This window comes from Parasteatoda tepidariorum, chromosome 6 (assembly GCF_043381705.1).
Source record: "Parasteatoda tepidariorum isolate YZ-2023 chromosome 6, CAS_Ptep_4.0, whole genome shotgun sequence".
Taxonomy (NCBI): Eukaryota; Metazoa; Arthropoda; class Arachnida; order Araneae; family Theridiidae; genus Parasteatoda; species Parasteatoda tepidariorum.
In genome coordinates, this window is record NC_092209.1 from 38,662,331 (window position 1) to 38,683,969 (window position 21,639).

General features: G+C 28.6%; 1 protein-coding gene across 1 annotated transcript in view; it reads left to right on the forward strand.

Moving 5' to 3' along the window:
- The window catches only part of LOC107448862 (uncharacterized), a 32,343-nt gene extending 13,573 nt beyond the window's left edge, over positions 1 to 18,770 (forward strand). The window contains exons 8-16 of the mRNA XM_071181768.1: positions 471 to 646; positions 3,696 to 3,892; positions 6,885 to 7,009; positions 9,075 to 9,184; positions 11,131 to 11,432; positions 12,707 to 12,825; positions 15,334 to 15,589; positions 16,954 to 17,141; positions 18,470 to 18,770. Coding sequence (XP_071037869.1) covers positions 471 to 646; positions 3,696 to 3,892; positions 6,885 to 7,009; positions 9,075 to 9,184; positions 11,131 to 11,432; positions 12,707 to 12,825; positions 15,334 to 15,589; positions 16,954 to 17,141; positions 18,470 to 18,648 — 1,652 coding nt within the window. The 3' untranslated portion in view covers positions 18,649 to 18,770. The remainder of the gene's footprint in view (positions 1 to 470; positions 647 to 3,695; positions 3,893 to 6,884; positions 7,010 to 9,074; positions 9,185 to 11,130; positions 11,433 to 12,706; positions 12,826 to 15,333; positions 15,590 to 16,953; positions 17,142 to 18,469) is intronic.
- The last annotated feature ends 2,869 nt before the right edge of the window (positions 18,771 to 21,639 follow it).

The window sequence follows — 21,639 nt, forward strand, 5'->3', positions numbered from 1 at the left end:
AGCGGCAATCATTGGTCGATTTGCCGTGTAAGAGAAAAGTAACGTATTCAAAACAAAGCAAACGTTGCCGCCGGCGGAAAAGAAATACAGCCAAAATTTGGAAGCCACGTAAGAGAATTATATATATTAGATGTCTAAAAAATTTATCGATGCTTCCATTCAAACTGAACTATAAAATCAAGTAATCAAGTTTAAGACGCATTGATTAGCATGGCAATATTAAGATTGCAGTAAGCTTGAACGGTAATGTAGGTCAATACTCTTCAATATTTCCATACTAATCGAAAGTTTCAGCATGCATTGTGCACTAATAACGATGAAAAAAAAAATTCTTTCAATAGTTTAACAAATAACAATTTTTTAAAAAGTACCCCTAAATTAGTTTAACGCTTGATATCTAACTCATAACTCTTGTTAAACAAGTAACAAGTAGCAACTTGTTCAATTAACATTTTTCATGCATTTTATAGGTAAAAGAACTTGCCCGGGTGAAGCTATGGCGAATTTGGAAATATTTTTGTACTTTGTTTCAATTTTACAAAAATTCGATATTGAATTTCCTCCAGGACTGAAACCTACTTTTGATGCAGAAATCTTTACAACTTACAGACCCAAACCTTACAAGATTTGCTTCAAACCAAGAAGTTAAATTAATAATCATGTTTGGTTGTGGCTTTTATTTCACGGATTTTTATTTATTCTATTTAAATGCTAAATTTTATTGTAAATACATTATCATACATCATTGTTTTTATGTTTGTAAATTATGAGTTTATTTATTTGGTATTCATCATCATACTATTGTTTTTAACCTTGTGAATTTTAACTACATGTTTATTTGAGATTAGTTACTTTGTTGCACACTGTATTAAATCGACTACATGTATTTGATATAAATTATTTTAATTTCTATTGTCTGAAATGCTTAATGGGATTCATAATATTTTTTTCGATTGATTTCTTTAAAATAAAACGAAATTATTTAACTAATGATGTTAGATTTTAGCCCAATGATGTTTGAATCAATCAAATAATTTAATTAATCAAATTACTTAATTTGTGTTTGTTTTATTAAACTTTCAAACATCAATGTTCAACTTTATAAACCAAAGTTATATTTATTTTTTTTAAACATATGTCTTATATTAGTATTTAAGACAACTCGTTTTTTTTTTCTTTTTTTAAGATTTAAAATCATTTTCCCGAAGTTTCTGTATGTTTTTAAAACTGTTTTGAATGTAAATAAAATGTTTGTATTTACTTTCTCTTGTTTATTTATTACATTTCATTGAACTCGTTTTAAATACTAAAGCAAAGATTTTTCGACATTTTGGCGTCTTCCTATTCAGAACTATATACAAGATTTCGTGAACTATTTTGATTTTAAACGCATTTTTTTTTTCAAAAATGTGGAGGAAAAATCCCAATCCCAAAATTAAGTCACGCTATAAATCAAGTTTGGTAAAAGATAAAAATATGAATCGATAAAAATACAAGTCATGATAAAAATATAAGTCATGCTATAAATCAAGTTTGGTAACGAGTTGCTATAATCAAATTTGGTTGTTAAAATAGGAATCGATAAATAAAAACATATTTTATTTTCAAAAGAAAAAAAGGAGAGGGAGGAAAAAACTTTTAAAATATTTCTGTTTGGAATCTTCTATGTTTCACTAGAGAAAAAATTTCCAATACACAACAAAATATTTTCTTATTTTTGGGAATCAATGTAATCCTTCAAATGTTATTAAATAAAATTTAACAATTACAATTATATGCGCTCCAATTATATCAATATTATTAATAAAGGAATAGAAGAAACCTTCTCTTGAATGTTACAGAACTTTTATTGAATAATTGCTTACTTCAAGCTATTGTCGTAAATATTTTTTTTAAAGTATTTGCTTTTTATTTATTTGCTTATTTATTTTTATGTATTTATTTTATTTATTTCGGTTGTTAAACGAATCGGAATCGTTAGGGCATATACCAATAATGCTAAAATTGACCTTTTTCGATGCACCTGTTAACAGCATCTAAACGAGATAATGCTTCAGTTTTTTTTCACACAATATTTACATATTGTTACATAGTTACACTGTGATAACTGGTAATACATATCTTTGGCAGAATTTTTTTTTTAAATTACGAACAGGGAACTTTTAATTTTCTAAAAAGTTTCATCAGTTTTGAGCAAATTCTTTCATATGTATTCCTGTTTACGCTAGAACATAATCACAGCATACAACTGATATAATTTCAAATATCCCCAAAAAATTTCAATGCAATTCTCAGAAAAGGTACAGCAAAAAAGGTCAGTTTTAGCATTATTTACATATGCCCTACCGACTCCCCTAAAAGAGACAAAATAGATAATAAGCATAACATCGAAACAGAATAGATAATAAGCATAGCATCGAAACGAAATAGATAATAAGCATAAAATCGAAGCAAAATAGATAATAAGCATAGCATCGAAACAAAATAGATAATAAGCATAGCATCGAAACAAAATAGATAATAAGCATAATATCGAAACAAAATAGAAAATAAGCATAGCATCGAAACGAAATAGATAATAAGCATAGCATCGAAACAAAATAGATAATAAGCATAGCATCGAAACAAAATAGATAATAAGCATAGCAGGGCTAAGTATGTATAAATCATAAATGGTGTTCATAAAATTAGTAATGAATAAGATAATAACCGAAATAAAAATTTATTCGTGAATAATGAACTGATTTAATTTATTTTAAAACTTTATAATTTTAGAAACTTTTTTTTCTTTGCAAACTCCAAAATATTAATTTTAAAAATATCTGTTTTCACGAAGTCTTAGGATAATTAACATTTTTGTGTTTAATAATAATTAATGGTTATAAATAATTAAAATTAAAAAATAATTGTTTCTTAAAAATTAATTAAAAAATATTTTTTTACGAAATAATTCTCTTATTTGGCAAAAAAAAATATTACCAACATTACAAAAGTGCAATTTTTTTTAATTATTATTATTATTCTTTCACAACTAAGTGAATATGTTACCACTAAATTTATATAATATGAAACTTTGACAATTAATCAAAAAATTTAAGACAATTGTCTTTCTGAATAAAAAACACTTTTAATTGTCAGTCAAAATTATGAATTATGATGAAAGCAAATAAATAAATAAGTAATAAAATAAATTAAAAATAAAATAAATAATATTTTCATTTTTTTTTTTCATATAAATTTTTTTAATGTCATTTTTTTTCAACAGTTTTTCACAAAAATGTTTTTACAGAATTAGCTCAAAGAAATAATTGTTAAATGAAACCTTTAAAAAATTGTATGCCTAACATAATTCCATAAAACAAAGGAATAAATATCGTTTAAAATTTTAAAACAACAAACGAAAAATCATTTAATTAAGTTGTTAATTTGTAAATAAAATGTAATCCATTTTTCCCTTTTTTTAAAAAAAAAATTTCTGATTAACTACATTTTTCATAGATAGATGGCACTACTATATGCGAATTTACTAGAATTGTTCCTAAGATAAACATAAACAAACGTGACATATATCCTTGTTTTTGTTTGGAAATGAAACTTCATTGATTTTGGACAGCTTTTGAAATATTTGTATCTATTATTTATGATTACCGTCTCACATAACATGTAATCTATACATTCCATATCAATTATAACAAAATTTAGTTATGGAAATATGGATCGCAGTATTCATCATTTTTGTGATTTACGTTTTCAAAAGATTTATTCAATCACTTTTAAAAAATCTTCCCCCAGGACCAATAGGACTCCCCATTGTTGGATATATCCCATTTCTCAACAAAGATGTACACTTAAAGTTTACTGAACTGAGTAAAAAATATGGTGAAGTTTTCAGGTTAGCTCTATTTCTATCACTATCATCTTGATTTATGCAGATAAAAGCAGCTTACTCTTCCCTTATAAATTTAATTTATTATAACTTTTTATTTTATTTTAATCCATGATGAACAGCATCTGATTTATCATAAGGCCATAGAGACCTTGGCCCTCCTAAATATTACAAATAATATGATTTCTTCTTTTGATTTTCCTCAAGAATTGTCCATTAGAATTATGAGTAAACAAAACTTATAATAAATATAAGTTCAAATTTATTAATAGGTTGTAATTTAGTCATGTCAAAAATAATTTAAAGGCACTTCAAGAATATACTACTAGTAAATTTGGTTTGAAGTCAAAACCAGGGGGATCCTGAGACAGTTATGTGCCTATGGCAACCACGATCCGCATCGTGATCTGCGGCAGATTAATCGCCAAGACTTGGCAACTTCCGGGCAGCTTTCCGCGAGAAACTGAAAAATAAAACATCGCAGAAGAGGGACCAAATCGAAGGGTGTAACTCACAGCGTAATTCTGCTTCCACCCCGGAATTAATCTCTACATGTTTCTTTTCTTTCTTTCTTTCTTTTTTTTTTAATTTGCAGGTGTAAAATCCTTTTGGCGTGACAGATCACGATGCGGAAATTTACCCGATTCGGGATTTAAAAAAACCTTTATGCTTGCATCAACATTTAAATTATAGTCAACTAATTATATCAACTATTAAATTAAATTATAGTTACCCACTGTTGTTTCAATAAAATTCGCGAAGTTTGCGGTGTCTAATCTTTTCGTCAATTTTGCAGTTTTCGATTGATTGTAAATTTTTCTATTTATTCTAAAGTTTGTTTTTTATATTTAGTTAGTATTTTTTTCGATATCAAAAAGGTTTAATAGTTTTAAAATTTTACTGCGAAATAAAAAAGCCGCCTACCGAGTATCCACATCTTATCACTTTTTTTTTATTTAATGTAAATAAGGAAAGAGTGAGGAAAAAAGAAACACATAAAATGTTTCTCTTTGGAATCGTTTACGTTTCTATACTGGAAAGTTTTCCACTATAATGTTTCTTATTTTTGGGGATGAGTGTAGCTCTAAAACACTATTAAATAACATTTAGCAATTATGATAATATTATGTGTTCCAATTATATTAATATTATTTTTTTAAAAAAAAGTAGTTATTTATTTCATTTTGAAACCTTACATACCTTTTATTGAATAATTGTTTACATCAAACTATTGTCCCAAATATTTTTTTTAGTTCTTTTTATATTTACCTATTTATTTATTCTGTTGAAACGTTCGTGATTCCTCAAAGAAGGTTCAAGTGAACAAACAGATAAGCAAGGCTAAGATGTTGATAACCTAAAAATGTTTAAAAAAATGAATAAAAAATTGTTTAAAAAAACTTAGCTTAAGAACGAATAAAAAATGACCTAAAAATAAGAAATTGGTAGATTAAAAATTTTCTGAATGCATATTTTCATTACCTTTTCTTTGCGAAAAAAAATTATAAATCTTAATTTGCATATGTAAAATTAGTAAAAAATAAGATAATAATTAAAATAAATATGTAATTTATCTTTCATGAATGAAGGTTCATGAAAACCAATAGATAATAAGCAGGGCTAGAATGTTGATAACCTGAAAATGTTTTAAAATATTAATAAATTTTTAAGAAACATCTTATTAAATTTAAGAAGGAATCAAAGATGACCTAAAAAGGATAAATCGATGTCCTAAAACTTTTTTGAATGTATATTTTACATTACCTTTTTTTTTTTTTTTTTGGAAAGAAAATTATAAAGCATGTATAAAATTAGTAAAAAATTAGATAATAATTAAAATAAATATATAATTTAAGAATAAAACAAAATGTCAATAAAAGCCTGATAGAGAAAAATAGTAATTTATAAATTTTTAGTTGCAATGTTCAAAATCACTAGAATTGTACAGTGTCATCAAATGCTTTTTGATATTATTCAATTTGAAATATTGCCTTTTGTGCAAAAGCAAGTTATAATATCTTGAAAGAAAAACTCTATTCATCATCTAAATTTGTTATTGGAGGTTACTTTAGTAAGATTCATTGCAAAATTTTTGCCTATTCATAAGGAAAAAAATTGAATCCACAAATAAAATGCTCTTAAAATGAATAATATCACACAAAATTCATAATGAATGATTAAAAGAAGAAAAAAATCTAAAAAGTTAAATATAACTTAAACCATGAATAATGCCTTATACAAGAAAAAACGATGATAAAAGCAAAAAAGAAAAAAAAAATTCATTTATCATCAACACTCTAACGCTTGCAACTAGAGATAGCACATATTCCTCCCCCCAGAACATTGCAACGTGGGTGGAGATAGCACTTGATTTGATGTCCTTTAACCAGAAAATAAATTTAAAAAATTCTCATTCCTCTCGCAGACTACATTAACCATAGAACTGGAAACAAAGTATCCCAAGATATTGGAAACTTTAAAAAAAAAATTAATAAAAATAAATTAAATAATTAAAAAAGAAAATATAAAAAAACAGTACAGAAGCGGCATCTCTAATTATAATTAGAGAGCGTTTTTTAGACTGAATTAAAGTATGTATATGTCTTAACCGATTTCTTCTTGATTTTGATCTAAGTTTATAATGAAGTAAAAGCTTAAAAAATTTAAATTAGCTAAATAACTTCGAACTTAAATTAACTTCGAACGACTAACAAATGATTAAAAATTTACATAAAAAATGTAGAATTTCTTGAATTTTTCTAAAACTAATTTTTAATCGATTGCAATGGCATGAAAACCAATAACATTATTTTTATTTCATAACTATTTTTAAGAATTTTTTTTTAACTTTTTAGCAATCTTTTAGAAACCTTATAATAATATAGTTTAACAAATAATAAATTATTATTTATAAATTGTTTTGTAATATCATGATAAAGCTTTAAAAATAGTTAAACGTTTCATAATCGATTCTTTATTCTCTCATTTTTTTTTCTAGTGTACGTTTAGGATCTAAGCTAGTAGTAGTATTGAATGGTACGATTTCAATCAAAGAAGCTTTTGGAAAATGGGAATTTCTTGGGCGTCCACCTAGTAGTGCATTCTCTTTATTGGCAAATAAAAGTAAGTTCTTCTTGTACAGAGTTCAAAGAAAAATCGAAAGCCTTGAATAGCATGATCGAATTTTTAACTAGTACTCAATCTTTATAGTTCCAAGAGTCTAACCTTAAATATGCCAATAAATTCGTGCGAGCAGCGATGGCGCTCAGAAGATAGAACGTTCATCTCAAAATGAGGTGACCCAGCTGCGGCTGGTTGCTTCGAATTCTAATTCGGCTTACACCGACCACAGTGCTGACGTAAAATATCATCAGTTGTAGGCGGATCAGGGGTTAGAATCCCCTTGCTGTCGTGGGAGGTTTTCCTCTACATGTAACACCTCAGGCTAGTAACCTTGTCCCAATACTTGATACGAACCGTGATGACTCAGGAGATAGAGCGTGTGCCTTCCAGTGAGGTGAACCGGGTTCAAATCCCAGCCATGGCTGGTCGATACGAATCCGCATCCGGCTTGTACCGACCACAGTGCTGACGTGATATATCCTCAGTGGTAAACGGATCATGGGCTAGAGTCCCTTTGCCGTCAGGTTAGCTGAGGAAGGTTCTCGTGTTCTTCCTCTCCATGTAACGCAAATGCGGGTTAGTTCCATCAAAAATGCCTCCACGAAGGCAAATTTCTCCCGATATTTGATCCAGGGAACTCCTTGTCTTCTGGATTGGGTTCAAAATTACAAGGCTACGTAGTTGAACATTAGTAGGCGTAAACCCAAAAATTGGGTCGGCTGTTCAAAGACGGTTATAAAATAAAATAAAATACTTGATCCAGGAGTTTCTTTGCAATCTGGATTAGGTTCAAAATTACAAGGCTACGGAGATGAATATTGATAATCGTAAATTCAGAATTGGGTCGGCTGTCAACGCCGGATATAAAACAAAATAAAATTAATTCGTGTAACCTCGTTACCGTCGCGTTAAATATGAGAGGTTTTAATGGTTTTCTTCTCGATGTAACGCAAATGCAGATTAGTTTCATTATAAAGTCCTCCACAAAGGCTAGTTTGCTACAATGCTCTGGAATGTTTGTAACAATGGTTGATCCAGGAGCTCTCTTGCTTCTGGGTTGAACTCAAAATTACAAATGAACAATGAACAAATATTCGTGAACCCAAAATTGCATAGGCTGTTTAATGCCACTTACGAAATAAAATAAAATTAATTAGCGTAAATGGTATTTTAAGTACTAAAGCGTACATTCTCTAAATAAACAAACATTTTTCCAAGAGATTTGAGTTTTTGAATCTCAAAATATGGGGTTAGCCCTACAATTCGGAAAATATGGTCCCAACAGTTTAAACTAAAGTCCAAGTAAATCTGATCTTACTTAATCCAACTTTTACTTACTTGAATCTAAACTTTTGATCATTCGATCAAAAGTTTAGACTCCTTAATGTGTATTTCAATACTAAACCCTTAAAGAAAATCTCAAGCTTTTGGTTCACAATTGTAAATTCGTTTATCCAATGAAAACTGCTTATACAAAATAATTTTTTTAAGTCTTTAATTTTTTTTAATCAATAAAATTAATTTTTTTTAATTAAATAAAAAAAATTGTAGCTGAATATGTTTTTTGCATATATTATCATCTACATATATATGATATATTATCAGCTTTATATATTATCATCTTTAGTAATTTAAAATTTAAAGTTGGAAAAAGTGAGTGAGTGTAAACTAAGAGAAAAAAAAATTCGAATGCTATTTTTTCCCCGCAAAATAAATGGCAAACAAATTACCTAAGAACTGTTCAAGATTATGGATTATACATTGGGGAAGTAATTCTGCTATAATTTGTTTGCATTTAGACATTTTGAAAACATTTTTTCTTTAATTGAACCTTCATGGTTTACTAGACCTGAGCTCATTTTTCTCTTAACTTTAAAGTTTGAAACATCAATGGAGGTGGAACAGAATTCGTCCGCTTAATATAGTTGATAGCAGAGTATTCCATTATTATAGAAATTTAAATGATTTTCTATAATTATTTATTGAAAATAATTTTAAGGTAACGATTTATACTAACAAGAATCATCAATTTAATTAAATTTATCATTTTTATTTTATTCCGAAGGTCCTTTCTTCGCACCAAATTTAGAGATATGGCATGAGCAAAGAAGATTTGTCGTCCATGCTTTAAAAGATCTTGGACTGGGAAGATCAAAAATAGAAAAATGTATTCAGGTATTTATTCAGGATTTACTTATAATGCTTAATTATTAATTTATAATTAGAAATGCATTCAGGATTAACTTACACTGGTGGACAAAATTAAGACAACATCAGAATTGGACACAGCTTCAATGGGCTAATGTTATCTTCACCGATGACTCCAGATTCAGTCTACAACCTGATTCTGGACGGTTATTGATATGGACGTAACCTGGAACCCGATACCATCCTAGCAACACTATCGAAAGGGACCATTATGCTGGTGGGGGACTCATGGTTTTGGCAGGGATCATGCAAGATACCCGGACACCGCTCCATGGGTTTGACAATGGTTCCGTGATTGCCCAGAGGTACAGACAGGAGATCCTAGAGCCCTATGTGCGTCTTTTTAGGGGCGCTGTTGGCCCTGAGTTCATTTTAATGCGCGACCACATAGGGATCTCATGGTTGATGAGTATCTGGAAAGCGAGGATATTCAACGAATGGATTGACCAGGCAAATCCCCTGACCTGAATCCTATTGAACATGCTTGGGATGCTCTTGGGGGAGCTATTGCGATGCGCCAACCTCCCCCCAGAACCATTCTTGAGTTGAAAATTGATCTGGTGGAAGAATGGGAGGGTCTTCCACAAGTCCTCCTTAACTCCCTTATTAACAGCATGCATACTCGTTGTGCATGCTGTCTGTCTGTCAGGGGTGACCATACACCATACTAGAGGCAACACACACTGTACAAGCCTCACTTTTATTATCATCTTTTATCCTTAAGTTCAGACTACATTGGATTTATTGGCAATAGGTCTTGGCACTGAATGGCACTTTCATTTTTGTTTTGCATACTTTATTATCATGGAATAAGCTATATCCATACCAAATTTCATTTATTTATATTCAGTATTTTTTGAGATATTTGGGAAAATGTCTTCCCTCTCTTAATTTTGTCCACCAGTGTATAAATTATCAAGCTGTGGAAAAAAATTACCACAAACTAGTTTTAAAAATAAGTAGTATTATTCAAATCGGGATATTTGATTTTTAAATACGAAAAAAAAATTACTCTTAGGATAATTGGTTTAAATATTGCATCAACAATATAACAATATTTTGCCCGAGCATGACTTCTCCAGCACAAAATATCAGAAATGAAGTTTTTCAAAACCTCACGTGGATGTAATTAGCCGAGACAAAATATCACAACGATCAAAATTTTGAGATAGCATAACTCTGCATGAATGTAATTGCCTGTGCGCAAAATATACTAGTCAAAATTTTACAACAGCATACCTTCGCGCGGATACAAATTTTGCCGTCTCTAAAATATCATAAAGTCACATTTTTTAGGAAACATAATAATTTTGGGTGGATATAATTTTCCGAGGACAAAATATCGTATAACTACGCGGGGATATAATTGGCTCTGGAAAAAGCATCACCAGGGCCAAAATCGTGAAATAGTATAGCTTCGCGAGGATATAATTGGCGTAATATCATTGAGCCAAAATTTTAGGATATAATATCGTAGTATAGATAAAATCTTGTCTGATCGAGGAGACAAAATTTTGTATGAGTTTAATAACAAAGCTTAAGTTATTTAACATTTGATAATTTGTTTGTTACACAAGGGGAAAATGAAATTCAAAATTTTACCGAAGCAAAATAATTTCACTTGGATCTAATTTGCAGAAAACGAAATATCAGAGAGGCGATATTTTGCGATAACATAACTACACGTGGATATAATTGGCTGTGGACAAAACATTACTAAGTCCTAAATTTTAAGATTACGTAACTTCACGGGGATGTAATTGGACTTGGACATAATATCATAGAGACAAAATTTTGGGATATCCTATCTTCGTAAGGATAAACTCTTGTCTGATTGAGTGGACAAAATATTTTGTTGAGTTTAATAACAAAGCTTAAGTTATTTAACATTTGATAATTTGTCTGTTACACAGGAGGAAATTAACTATTTCTTGAATGTTCTGGAATCTTCCAAAGGAAAATCGATGGATTTAATGATACCTCTGACCCCAAGTATGTCCAACAATATGGGAACATTGGTTTATGGTCATAGATACGACTATGACCATCCAGACAGAGTTATTTTTGATGAAAGCATCAATGAAATAAGTGTCATCATTGCACAAACTGCTTATCATATATTTTTTCCATGGATCCGACACATTCCTTTTCTGATGAAATTGTTTAGTCTGGAAAAAGGTGTGGAAGCTGTTAAGAGAAGTGACAAAATCCTTACGTAATCTCCATCTTATTGTTTTTGTTTTTGTTGATTGATTTATTTTGTTTTTAAAGGCAGTCAACATTTACAATTATTTTTTTTTTAATGCCTAAACATAAATTTTGTGTACCAGCAATGTATATACAAGATGCCAAGTTAAAAAAAATATTAAGAGCAGCAACGATTTTAATTCAAATATATTTTTAAATACGTTTAAAAAAGCTCTTTACAATACTAATTTTTTGAAGAAAATTGTTTTTAAAAAAAAAAGTTTTGTGACAACGAAGGTTTAGAATTACATTGAGTTATGTAAAAAATACCTTTGAAAGTTAGAGATAATATTTTCATAAAATTTTATTTAAAAATATACTTTTAAATCAATTATTTTAAATTTTAAACTTATGAATTTTACTTTATTTTTTTTTTATTTTATCTTAATTTTTAAAAGGTTTTGTCATGACGAAAGTTTCGAACAAATGTTACGTAGAATTATGTAAAAAATATACTTGAAAATTAGAATAAAATTTTCGGAAAATTTCATTTAAAAAAATAATCTTATTACTATTATTTTGTATTTTGAATTTTTATATTTTATTTTTCTAAAAACTTTGACTGTTAATAATTCTCGAACTAATTATCGAATGTTATTTTTTTTTGTTTTATCGTATTTTTTTTTAAATTTTGTCGTGACAAAATTTCGAACAAATGTTACGTAGAATTATGTAAAAAATACACTTGAAAATTAGAATAAAATTTTCAGAAAATTTCATTTAAAAAAATAATCGTATTACTGTTATTTTGTATTTTGAATTTTACGCTCAATTTTTATATTTTATACAAGTTTAGCAATCAATAAATCTCGAACTATTTTTCAAATATTAATTTTTATCCTAATCCGTGATCACTTTTGTTTACTCATAAAAAAAATTTAAATTTCTAAGTCTTATATTTCTTGCGCGGCAAAACAAAATGCAACATTACATTTTAACACTCAACACAGCGTCAGCGTTTTAAATTCAGTAAATACGTCATTGTTGCACCAATGCCATTTTCACAGTGGCGTAGCTTTTATCTTATTTTAATCTAATTAAAACTATATTTTTTAATGTCTGATTTAAATAATGTGAATGATGATAACTCAAAAAAAAATGAATCAATTTAATTTTCTAATCTGTGTTTAGAAAAAAATCTAGTGTTTAGTCTTTATTTCTTGGATTTTTGAAAATGGTAGTTTTTTATAACTCGATGTGTCTGTTATATACAGTTGTAAAATTGATTGTTTTTATTTTAAGGAAGAAAATAGATGAACACATAAATACTCTCGATCCTAAGAACATCAGGGATTTCATAGACTCATACCTTGTTGAAATGGAAGCAAGAAGATCAAAGGATCCTGACACATCATTTACTTGTAAATTTTAAATGCATAATATTTTAATGTTGTTGTTGACGAATGCCTGTTTAGGCAGAGAGGTGCGATTGTTCTTGTTTTCCAGTGGAGCCATCTATGGCCAAGAATTCGACTTCGGCCATACCATACGTCACACCCGTTTATAGGGCGAACCCATTCATACATCCATTCATTCATCCACAGATCGTAATTTTGACCTGAATCAGAGAACGATAATATTTAACTCAAGCGTTATTAAGGCAGTTTTTCGAAGGATCTTTTGTCTCGTGGAATAAGCCTTTAAACGAATACTATACTATTTTTATAACTGTAGTGAGTTAAACACCTGATTTTAGATATTATAAAAAAAAAATACTAATTCGTTTACATCATGTGAATTTACATCGCTTTCACATGCGAATCACACATTTTTAAACTTGAATTAGCCTGCTTTAACAAACAAAGAAAATTAATTATTAAGTTCTTGGTATAATTAATTATTAAGAACTTGTGTTTTTAGTTAAATAGGACTGTAAACAAACTAACATCACTCAAGATATCTTTCAATTAATTAATAAAACAGAATCGTCTGCAACTTTATTTTCAACAATGCATAATATTAAACCTATAAGAAAAATTTGTTTCTCGCACAGTTCTCCTTACGGACGAATTGAAATTTTTGAATAAATTCGGCACCGGGAGCTAATATTTCCCCCTTGCACCTGCTGTTTAAACTTCTGGTCTCTGATACACACAAAAAGAAGAAAAAAAAAACTTTCTTTTATCATTGTAGATACTACACTACCCTACAATAATAGAAGAGAACTTTTCAGGTTTTTTTACATTCTTTTTAAATTTCTCAAGAAATACTTAAAGAATTATTTTGTAACTTTAGAGGTGTTAGTTCATGCAATTTTTCATACTTAGCAATAAAATTTAGAGTTTTCAGAAGTTTGAGAGACCTACAAGTTGCTATTTTTAATAACTGCAGAAAATTTCGTGAACCTAGAGTAAATGTTTATGGAAATATGGACATTTTAATAAAAAATTTAATTTTTCGTCTTAGGTTCTTTTGCTCTAACTTCATAAATATTCAATGGATATAAACGAAATTTTTGAAAAAAATTTAAAATTAATTACAAAATTGTTGATTTAAAATTTTTAAAAATCCTTTAAAAACTGCTCAAGATATGAGTATTTAAACTAATTTTTTTTTATACTGAGCACGCGTAGAAAAAGTTTGAAAAAAAAATTTTTCTTAATTTTGTAGGGAATCGTATTTGACAGCTATTGATAAAAGCTTTCTTTGAATATCTTACAGTATTAAAAAGTTTCAAGCAATTTTCTCAAGTAATTTTTGTACTTTTTAGAAGAAAGCTCAAAATGATTGGGGGTTATCCACAAATTTTACCTTGTACTATTAAACAAGATTTATTAAAAATTAGACCGGTATTGACTCATTCCTCTACTTCAAGCAGCCACTCAGGCCTTGTCCCCTATCTCGGTGGTGTTGGATCACCTCTCTTAAAAGTATGTTTTCTTTTGCATGTTCTCTTTCTCTATACCATCAAAGTTTAGTTTCCGGACGATTATTGTAAGGTATTATCATTTGTTATAAATTTTTACTTATTATACAAAATAAAATTTGTGAAAAAACCCTTGATCGTCTTGAGCTTTTTTTTGGAAAACTACAAAAACTACTTAGAAAATTGCTTAAAACTTTTTAAATTCTTAAGAAATTCAAACGAATTATTTTATAAGTTGCCAAATATGATTCACTACAAAATTATGAAAAAACTTTTTTTTAAATTTTTCAGCACATGCGCTGTTTTTAACGAAATTTTTTAAAATTTTAAATCGTCAATTTTGTGTTTAATTTTAAATTTTTCCAAAAATTTTGTTTCATTCTATTGAAGATCTATAAAGTTATAATGAAATAAAATTCATCAAAAAAAAATATTTTTTATAAAAAAAATATCCATATCTCCATAAATATTTACTCTACGTTTATGTAGTTATTAAAAGTAGTAGAAATTAAAGTAATCGATATAAGTTACAAGTTTTTTGCTTGATTTTCTGGCATAGGGTGATCAAAAATACATGTTTCCGTTCGTAATATATAGTAGGTCTCTCAAACCTCTGAAAGCTTTAAATTTTATTGCTAAGTATGAAAAAATGCGTGAACTAAAGTTCTATAAAGTTACAAAATAATCCTTCAAATATTTCTTGAGAAATTTAAAAAATGTCAAAAACTGAAAGTGTCTCTTCCATTATTGTAGGATAGTGTATATTTCAATTAAAATAGCATCAATCCGCAATAATTAAAAGTTTAAAAGGAATCAAAACTGTAATTTAAGATATTGATATCCATCAATCTTAAGAAGAAAAAAAAACGCATATAAATATGCATTCTTTTAACGCTAATATTTCATGCATTATAAAAATATAATTCGATTTATTGAAAAATAATTTTTTAAATTAGTTTACTACTATTTTAATATTTACTTCCAATCAAATTGTATTTTGTAGATAAAACCCTGATGGGTAACGCTGGAGATTTATTTGGGGCTGGTAGCGAAACGGTTCGCACAACTCTCTCTTGGTGCACATATACCATGGCAGCATTCCCCCATATACAGAATAAAGTGCAGAAAGAAATTATGGATGTCTTGGGAGCGGACCGAGAACCTGAAGTCCAAGATCAGAAAAATATGCCTTATACGCATGCTGTAATCTTGGAGATAATGAGATGGAAGACTATTGTTCCCTTAAATGTTTTAAGATAGTGAGTGTCAGACTATGATCTTTTTGTTTAATTTCATAAAAAATACATAAATAAATAAATATTGTCAAGTAAGACAATTCTCACTTAAATAAATAAAGTGTTTCAATTAGATACCTGCAAGTGACGTCATCATAAGTTGTCGATTCAGGAGCCAATCAGATTCGACGCACACGCGTGACGTCGCTTACAAGCATCCAATTAAATCTGATTTAAATCACGTGGTTCGGCATAATCACTTCATTTCTTTTCGAGTTCAAGTATCCAGTTATCACCATTATTCCATCTTTTTTCCCCCTTATTTAGGAGAAAAAAAACGCTTTAATAATAATAACTTATTTTAAAGATATTTCTAGAAAACAAAGTTCAAAAGCGACTGAAGTTTAAAATTATATCAAAAATGAGCCGTACTTCAGAATCATTTTCTGGAAATTCGTGTTCTTTTTCTCTCTTTTAAATACTGTTTTTAAACATAATAATGCATACAAAGACTGCGTTCTGATTATTTATTTATTTATCATTATTTACTTATTAGATTATAACTATATAAATATTTTCCATTAAGAAAAATATCACAGTAACAATTTAAGTGCGTCTAAGTGAAATTAACGTCACCATTAGATTCCATCTTAAATTATTTAAATTCTAATTTTGAAAACAAACACTTATATTGTAACGAATTCAAAAGATATATTAGGAAATAAATATTTAAATGGCTTCTAGTTAACAAACTTTCTTTTATTTATGCAGATCGAAGTTCAAAACTAAAAAAAATGATTCTGAAAAGAACATTTTGTGGAATCGTTTGCAGAAAAACCTCGTGTTCTTTTTCAAATTTTATAGCATTATTTTTAAATAAAATAACACATACAAAGGCAAGATTAGGAGTAAATCATTTCACAGCAATTTGCTGTTGTTGTAGTTCATTTACGTCACACTAGAGCTGCACAATGGGCTATTGGCGACGGTCTGGGAAACATCCCTGAGGAAGATCTGAAGATATGTCATCACAATTTTGATCTTCTGCAGGGGGGATGGTACCCCCTCTTCGGTTGCCCGACGACCTGCACGCGAAGTCGAGCACTTTACGGTAGAACAGTTTAACGAGGACCAATACCGCACACCCTCGGTCCCTACGCAGACTGATCCCATTTCACAGCAATGGTTTGTGTTTTATGCATTATTTTAAAACAATTTTAGCCTACCACACTAAACATTGCGACATGATCGTTTTTTAATTTAGTTTTATCATTGCAATTCCTAAAAATGAATTTGATCACTGCCAACGCAATATTATTTACTAAGGCTATTTTGTAGTATTATTATATCTTTGATTTGACGTAAAAATATTTTTTTTTCGTATTTAGCACCACTGCAGACACGAGCGTCTGTGGTTATGACGTACCCAAGCATACAATTGTAATTGCTAACTTTTGGGCTTTACATCATAATCCTGAACACTGGGAAAATCCTGAAGATTTTATCCCTGAAAGATTTCTTGCCTCGGACAAGAAAAGTGTTGTAAAACCCACTCATTATATGCCTTTCTCCATTGGTGAGTTAAATAATAATACATTTAAAGTCATTTACTAATGAATAATTGAAATAAAATTTTTAAGAAAAATTAAAAGCTGCGTATTCCAAGTCGAATAAAAAGAAAAAAAATATTTTTTTAAAGTCAGACTTAAGTAAAAGATAGGGCACATAATTTTAAATCAAGTAATTTCTCACGGCTTCAGTTTCTTCTTTAGTTTCGGGAATATTTAGTAATAAATTGTTTATTGTTGGTTTATTAAGACTATTTGCAGGCGCATATACTCATGCTCATATATCAATTTTATGTTATAACTAGGGGGCTATTCACTTAAAATATATGTACTGAAAAAATTCTTGTTTGCTTGTGCCCACTTCCCACGTCCAACTATCCCTTATACTTATTTTTCTATTGAGATCTATTAGTGAGCATAAATAGTTTTTGTAAGTAATCATTTTTCAAAATAGCATTAAAAATTAAAAGTATAATATTATGACAAATATGGCGAGTTCACAACTATAATTTAATATTTTTCACTTCAAAACGGTACAGATATATTAAATACAATTTAGGTATGCATCACATTGTGCAAGAAGCTGATAGTTAAGCTCTAAATCATTTAACGAATCTCTTCAACTGTAATTTATAATAGTATATTAATGTAAGGTGCACAAATAATAATTGTAAAATAGTTAATAAGATTAGACACCAATTTAAATAACTTCACCTTAAGCGTAGCGTTATAATAAAAATAAAAAAAGCAATTCTCTTAATTTTAAACAATTTATTTAGAAAACAATCAAAATCAAGTAGTAATAGCATTACAGGTAAACACCTTTAAATTAGGAATGCGAAAATATTATCAGAAAATTTTGTGAATTTTATTAATTTTACGTTTCTGTCAACCAAAACAAAATGGAAATCAATGTGGGTAAATTGGATCCTACAATGTGATTTTCCGGCCAATAAAAATACATCCACAACAATTTAAAACTGTGTTAGACCATTATGTTTTTTTGTTCTATAGTATTAAATTTTTTTTCCACTCCCAGAAATTATACAATTTCTAATTTCTATAACATTTCAATACCTTATACATTATTAATATAGTTTTCGCTGCACTTATAATTTTTTTTATCAATCCTTTTTACAAAATGGTTATGAAAGGAAGTATTATTAATGAAATTTAAGATTAAAAATCCGTTTAAAAAAACCTATGTTTAAAAGACTTATATCCTGATGCGTAATGCAATTATGTAGTTTACCGTCACAAATTTTAAATTATTATTTTATTTATAAAATATTAAACCACATTAAACATTTGCTTTATGCATTTATTCTTTATTTAGGTAAAAGATCTTGTCCCGGGGAGGGAATGGCGAATATGGAAATCTTTCTATATTTCGTCTCAATACTACAAAAATTCAACATTCAACTACCTCAAGGAGAGAAATCAAGTTTTGATGCAGAATTATTTATTACATATAAATTGAAACCTCATAAGCTTTGTTTCATTTCTAGGCATTGAAGACGCCAATACACGCATACAATTTTATTGATTCTTTTACACTGTATTTTTATGAATGAATATTCACTTATGTAAAAAATATTATATAAATGATTTTATTAATTTGTATAGCACAATAAAAATATACCTATAATTATGTGTTTATGCTTGTTTTATTTTATAATGTGCTTTTTTGAAATAAAATGCGTCACAACTTCAAAATAAATTGGAAAAATTCGTGTTAGAAAGTATGCAACTGAATAATTTTTGATAAACTTGATTTGAGATTTAAAAGAAAAAATACCTTTTTACCATAATGAATCAGTTTATAAAATATATATAGAGGAGTTTTCTGTATCAAAAATAAATTTGAAACAAGGAAATATAAAAAATCATTTCGAGTTTTTAATAATAATGGCATAGATGATTTAAATGATAAGAATCACTTGAATTTTGCGTATTAATTATTATGTAATAAATTTTTATGTATATATATTTGATTCTTTCGTTATAAAACTTAAAAAAATTTTAAATACATTTTCAGCTTTACATTTTTTTTCACCTTGCAGGTGCGGTTTTTACAAATATCACACAGGAAATTTGTTTAAACTTCATTAATTTGTAGTAGAACCTGCACGGAACGTTCTTTTTACTCAAATCATTTTCTCTGATTCACAATGATTTTAATTAATCATATTTTATTAACGATTTTTTCCTTCACTTAATGATTTGTGACTCCCAAAGTAATTAATTTATAATTATTATTATTTAATTAATTTATAATAGTAAATTAATTTTAAAAATTAATTTTGCTTTAAAAAAATAGTAAATAAAAGAAACAAAAAATTATAAAAATAATTTTGCAACCACACTTACTACTTACCAAGCAACCACTTAGTGATGAAAAGTCAAGTATCTAGATTAATGCTGCTGTTTTTAAAAGCTGCACAAAAATGTTATTGGTCTAACAGTCCCGAATAGAACAGAATTGTTTGGTATTGTGCTATTCAGCCTACCGTTTTTTAAAAGTTATATTCATACAAAAGAAAAAATAGAGCCTGATAATTTTTTAATCAAATACTTAATTTTTTATTTCTACATTATTATCATCTTCATTATTATTTTATTATAGAAGAAAGGAAAAAATCTTGGAATCTTAGCCACTTCCCCACTAGCTAGATCACGCAAGTCTTTACTAAAACTCGGTGCCTTCTTCACAAAAAAAGTTACAATCGTTACGGTTACAAACAGAATGTATACCATCACTCAAAACCATGACCACTTTCTGACTAGCCGATTTAGTGTGCGCAAATTATCAGTTGAAAGAGATTTTAGAATCCCAATGATTAAGAACTGAAGAACCATTGTCACCCGGAGGGTCGCTTAGAAATCTCTTCAAAATAAAGCCTTGTTGTGTTAATGATTATGGTGAATACATGTTTTAATTACTTCCTGACCACTAAAGCCGCAGTTTCTACTGCTAAATCATAGTCAAACTGAATTTAATATAAAGAGACATTCAATCTAATTAAACCGGACAATTTTACCAACTGCAGCTCTGTATCTGATACAAATACTAGATTTAATTGCTTACTAAATACTGCAAGCAATTTTCACCCCATTTTATAGCCAAACAAATTGATAAAAATTTCCCGATGTTAGCAAACTAACAGACACAGAACTAAAAAATAATAAATTAAAAATCTATCTGTTTCAAGTATATTAAAAAGGGGATAATAATTTCAATTTTGACAGAGATAAACGGTAAAACGTAGGAACAATCATTCTCGTTAATAACTTCTATCACTTCCGAAGCTCCGCCCCCCTCAAGTTCTTCAAAATTGATGAGCCCTACATTATTCATTTCATGCTTGACAAAAATGAACATATCTTTTTATTAGCGTATTTGAAAAACGTAGTAAACATAGCGCACTTGAACGTTTCATTTATTTCACTATTTTCCCCGATTACTACCAATTTAAAATACCATCTAATGATTAAAGTAATAATCCCAAGAAATAGAAGATGTAGTATATTACTTGATTAAAAACTTCAATGACTTCAAAAATATAAAACTAGAAATAACAGTCGACATGTTTCAAGCGCTCAGAAACAGGCAGCCATTTTCAAAACTTGCCAAACGTGAATGAGAAGAAACCAAAATGATTTGAAATATAAAACGTAAAATTGCCAAAGTAAAATGAAAAAATAAAGGTGAGAAACAAAACTTGAAAAACCACAGCAGCCAAGAGAGAAAAAAGCAGAACAAGAAGAACCACAGTGGCCGAGAGAGGCAAAATAAGGGTAAAATGCATTTCCACGCACTATGGAGAGTTTGTTGAATGCAATGGTATTTCCAATTTGTATATTTTTTGAAGCGAATGAAGTTTTTAATGAAGTAACATCTAATCCTAAGCAGAAAAATAACTTCGGCCCTCATTGGACCAATATTCATGAATCTTGGCTGAGTTCAAAGGGCCTTTATTTTTCCAATTTTGGCCTTATATAGAATTTTCCCATTCACCCGATATTTTACAGCCATTTTACAACCGATAACGGTCCAATATACAATTGTCAGATTCACCCGATATTTTACAGCCATTTTACAACCGATAACAGTTCAATATACAAATGTCAGATTCACCCGATATTTTATATCCATTATTTAGCCAATGTAGATTCTATATTGGCCAATGTAGGACCATTCTAAAACCAGTATTAAAAAATCTAGACATCCTAAAATTGGTTCCTCGGTGCATATTCTTATAGAAGCCATATCGAGCTAATTTTGAACTCAACTGTAGCCAAGGTAAAATTTGCTATGGATGACTAGTTGAATTTTTATTAATAAAGAAAGGGAAAGAACAAAAACTAATTGTAAATTCTAAGAATGATGTTTCTGAGATTTTTCAATGTTCCACTATTCTCTAATTATTGCTAGCGGGATCTTCTTTAAAATCCATTTATGCTCTACCGACCATGTAAAGAAAGAGCTAACCGACTGACCTAATA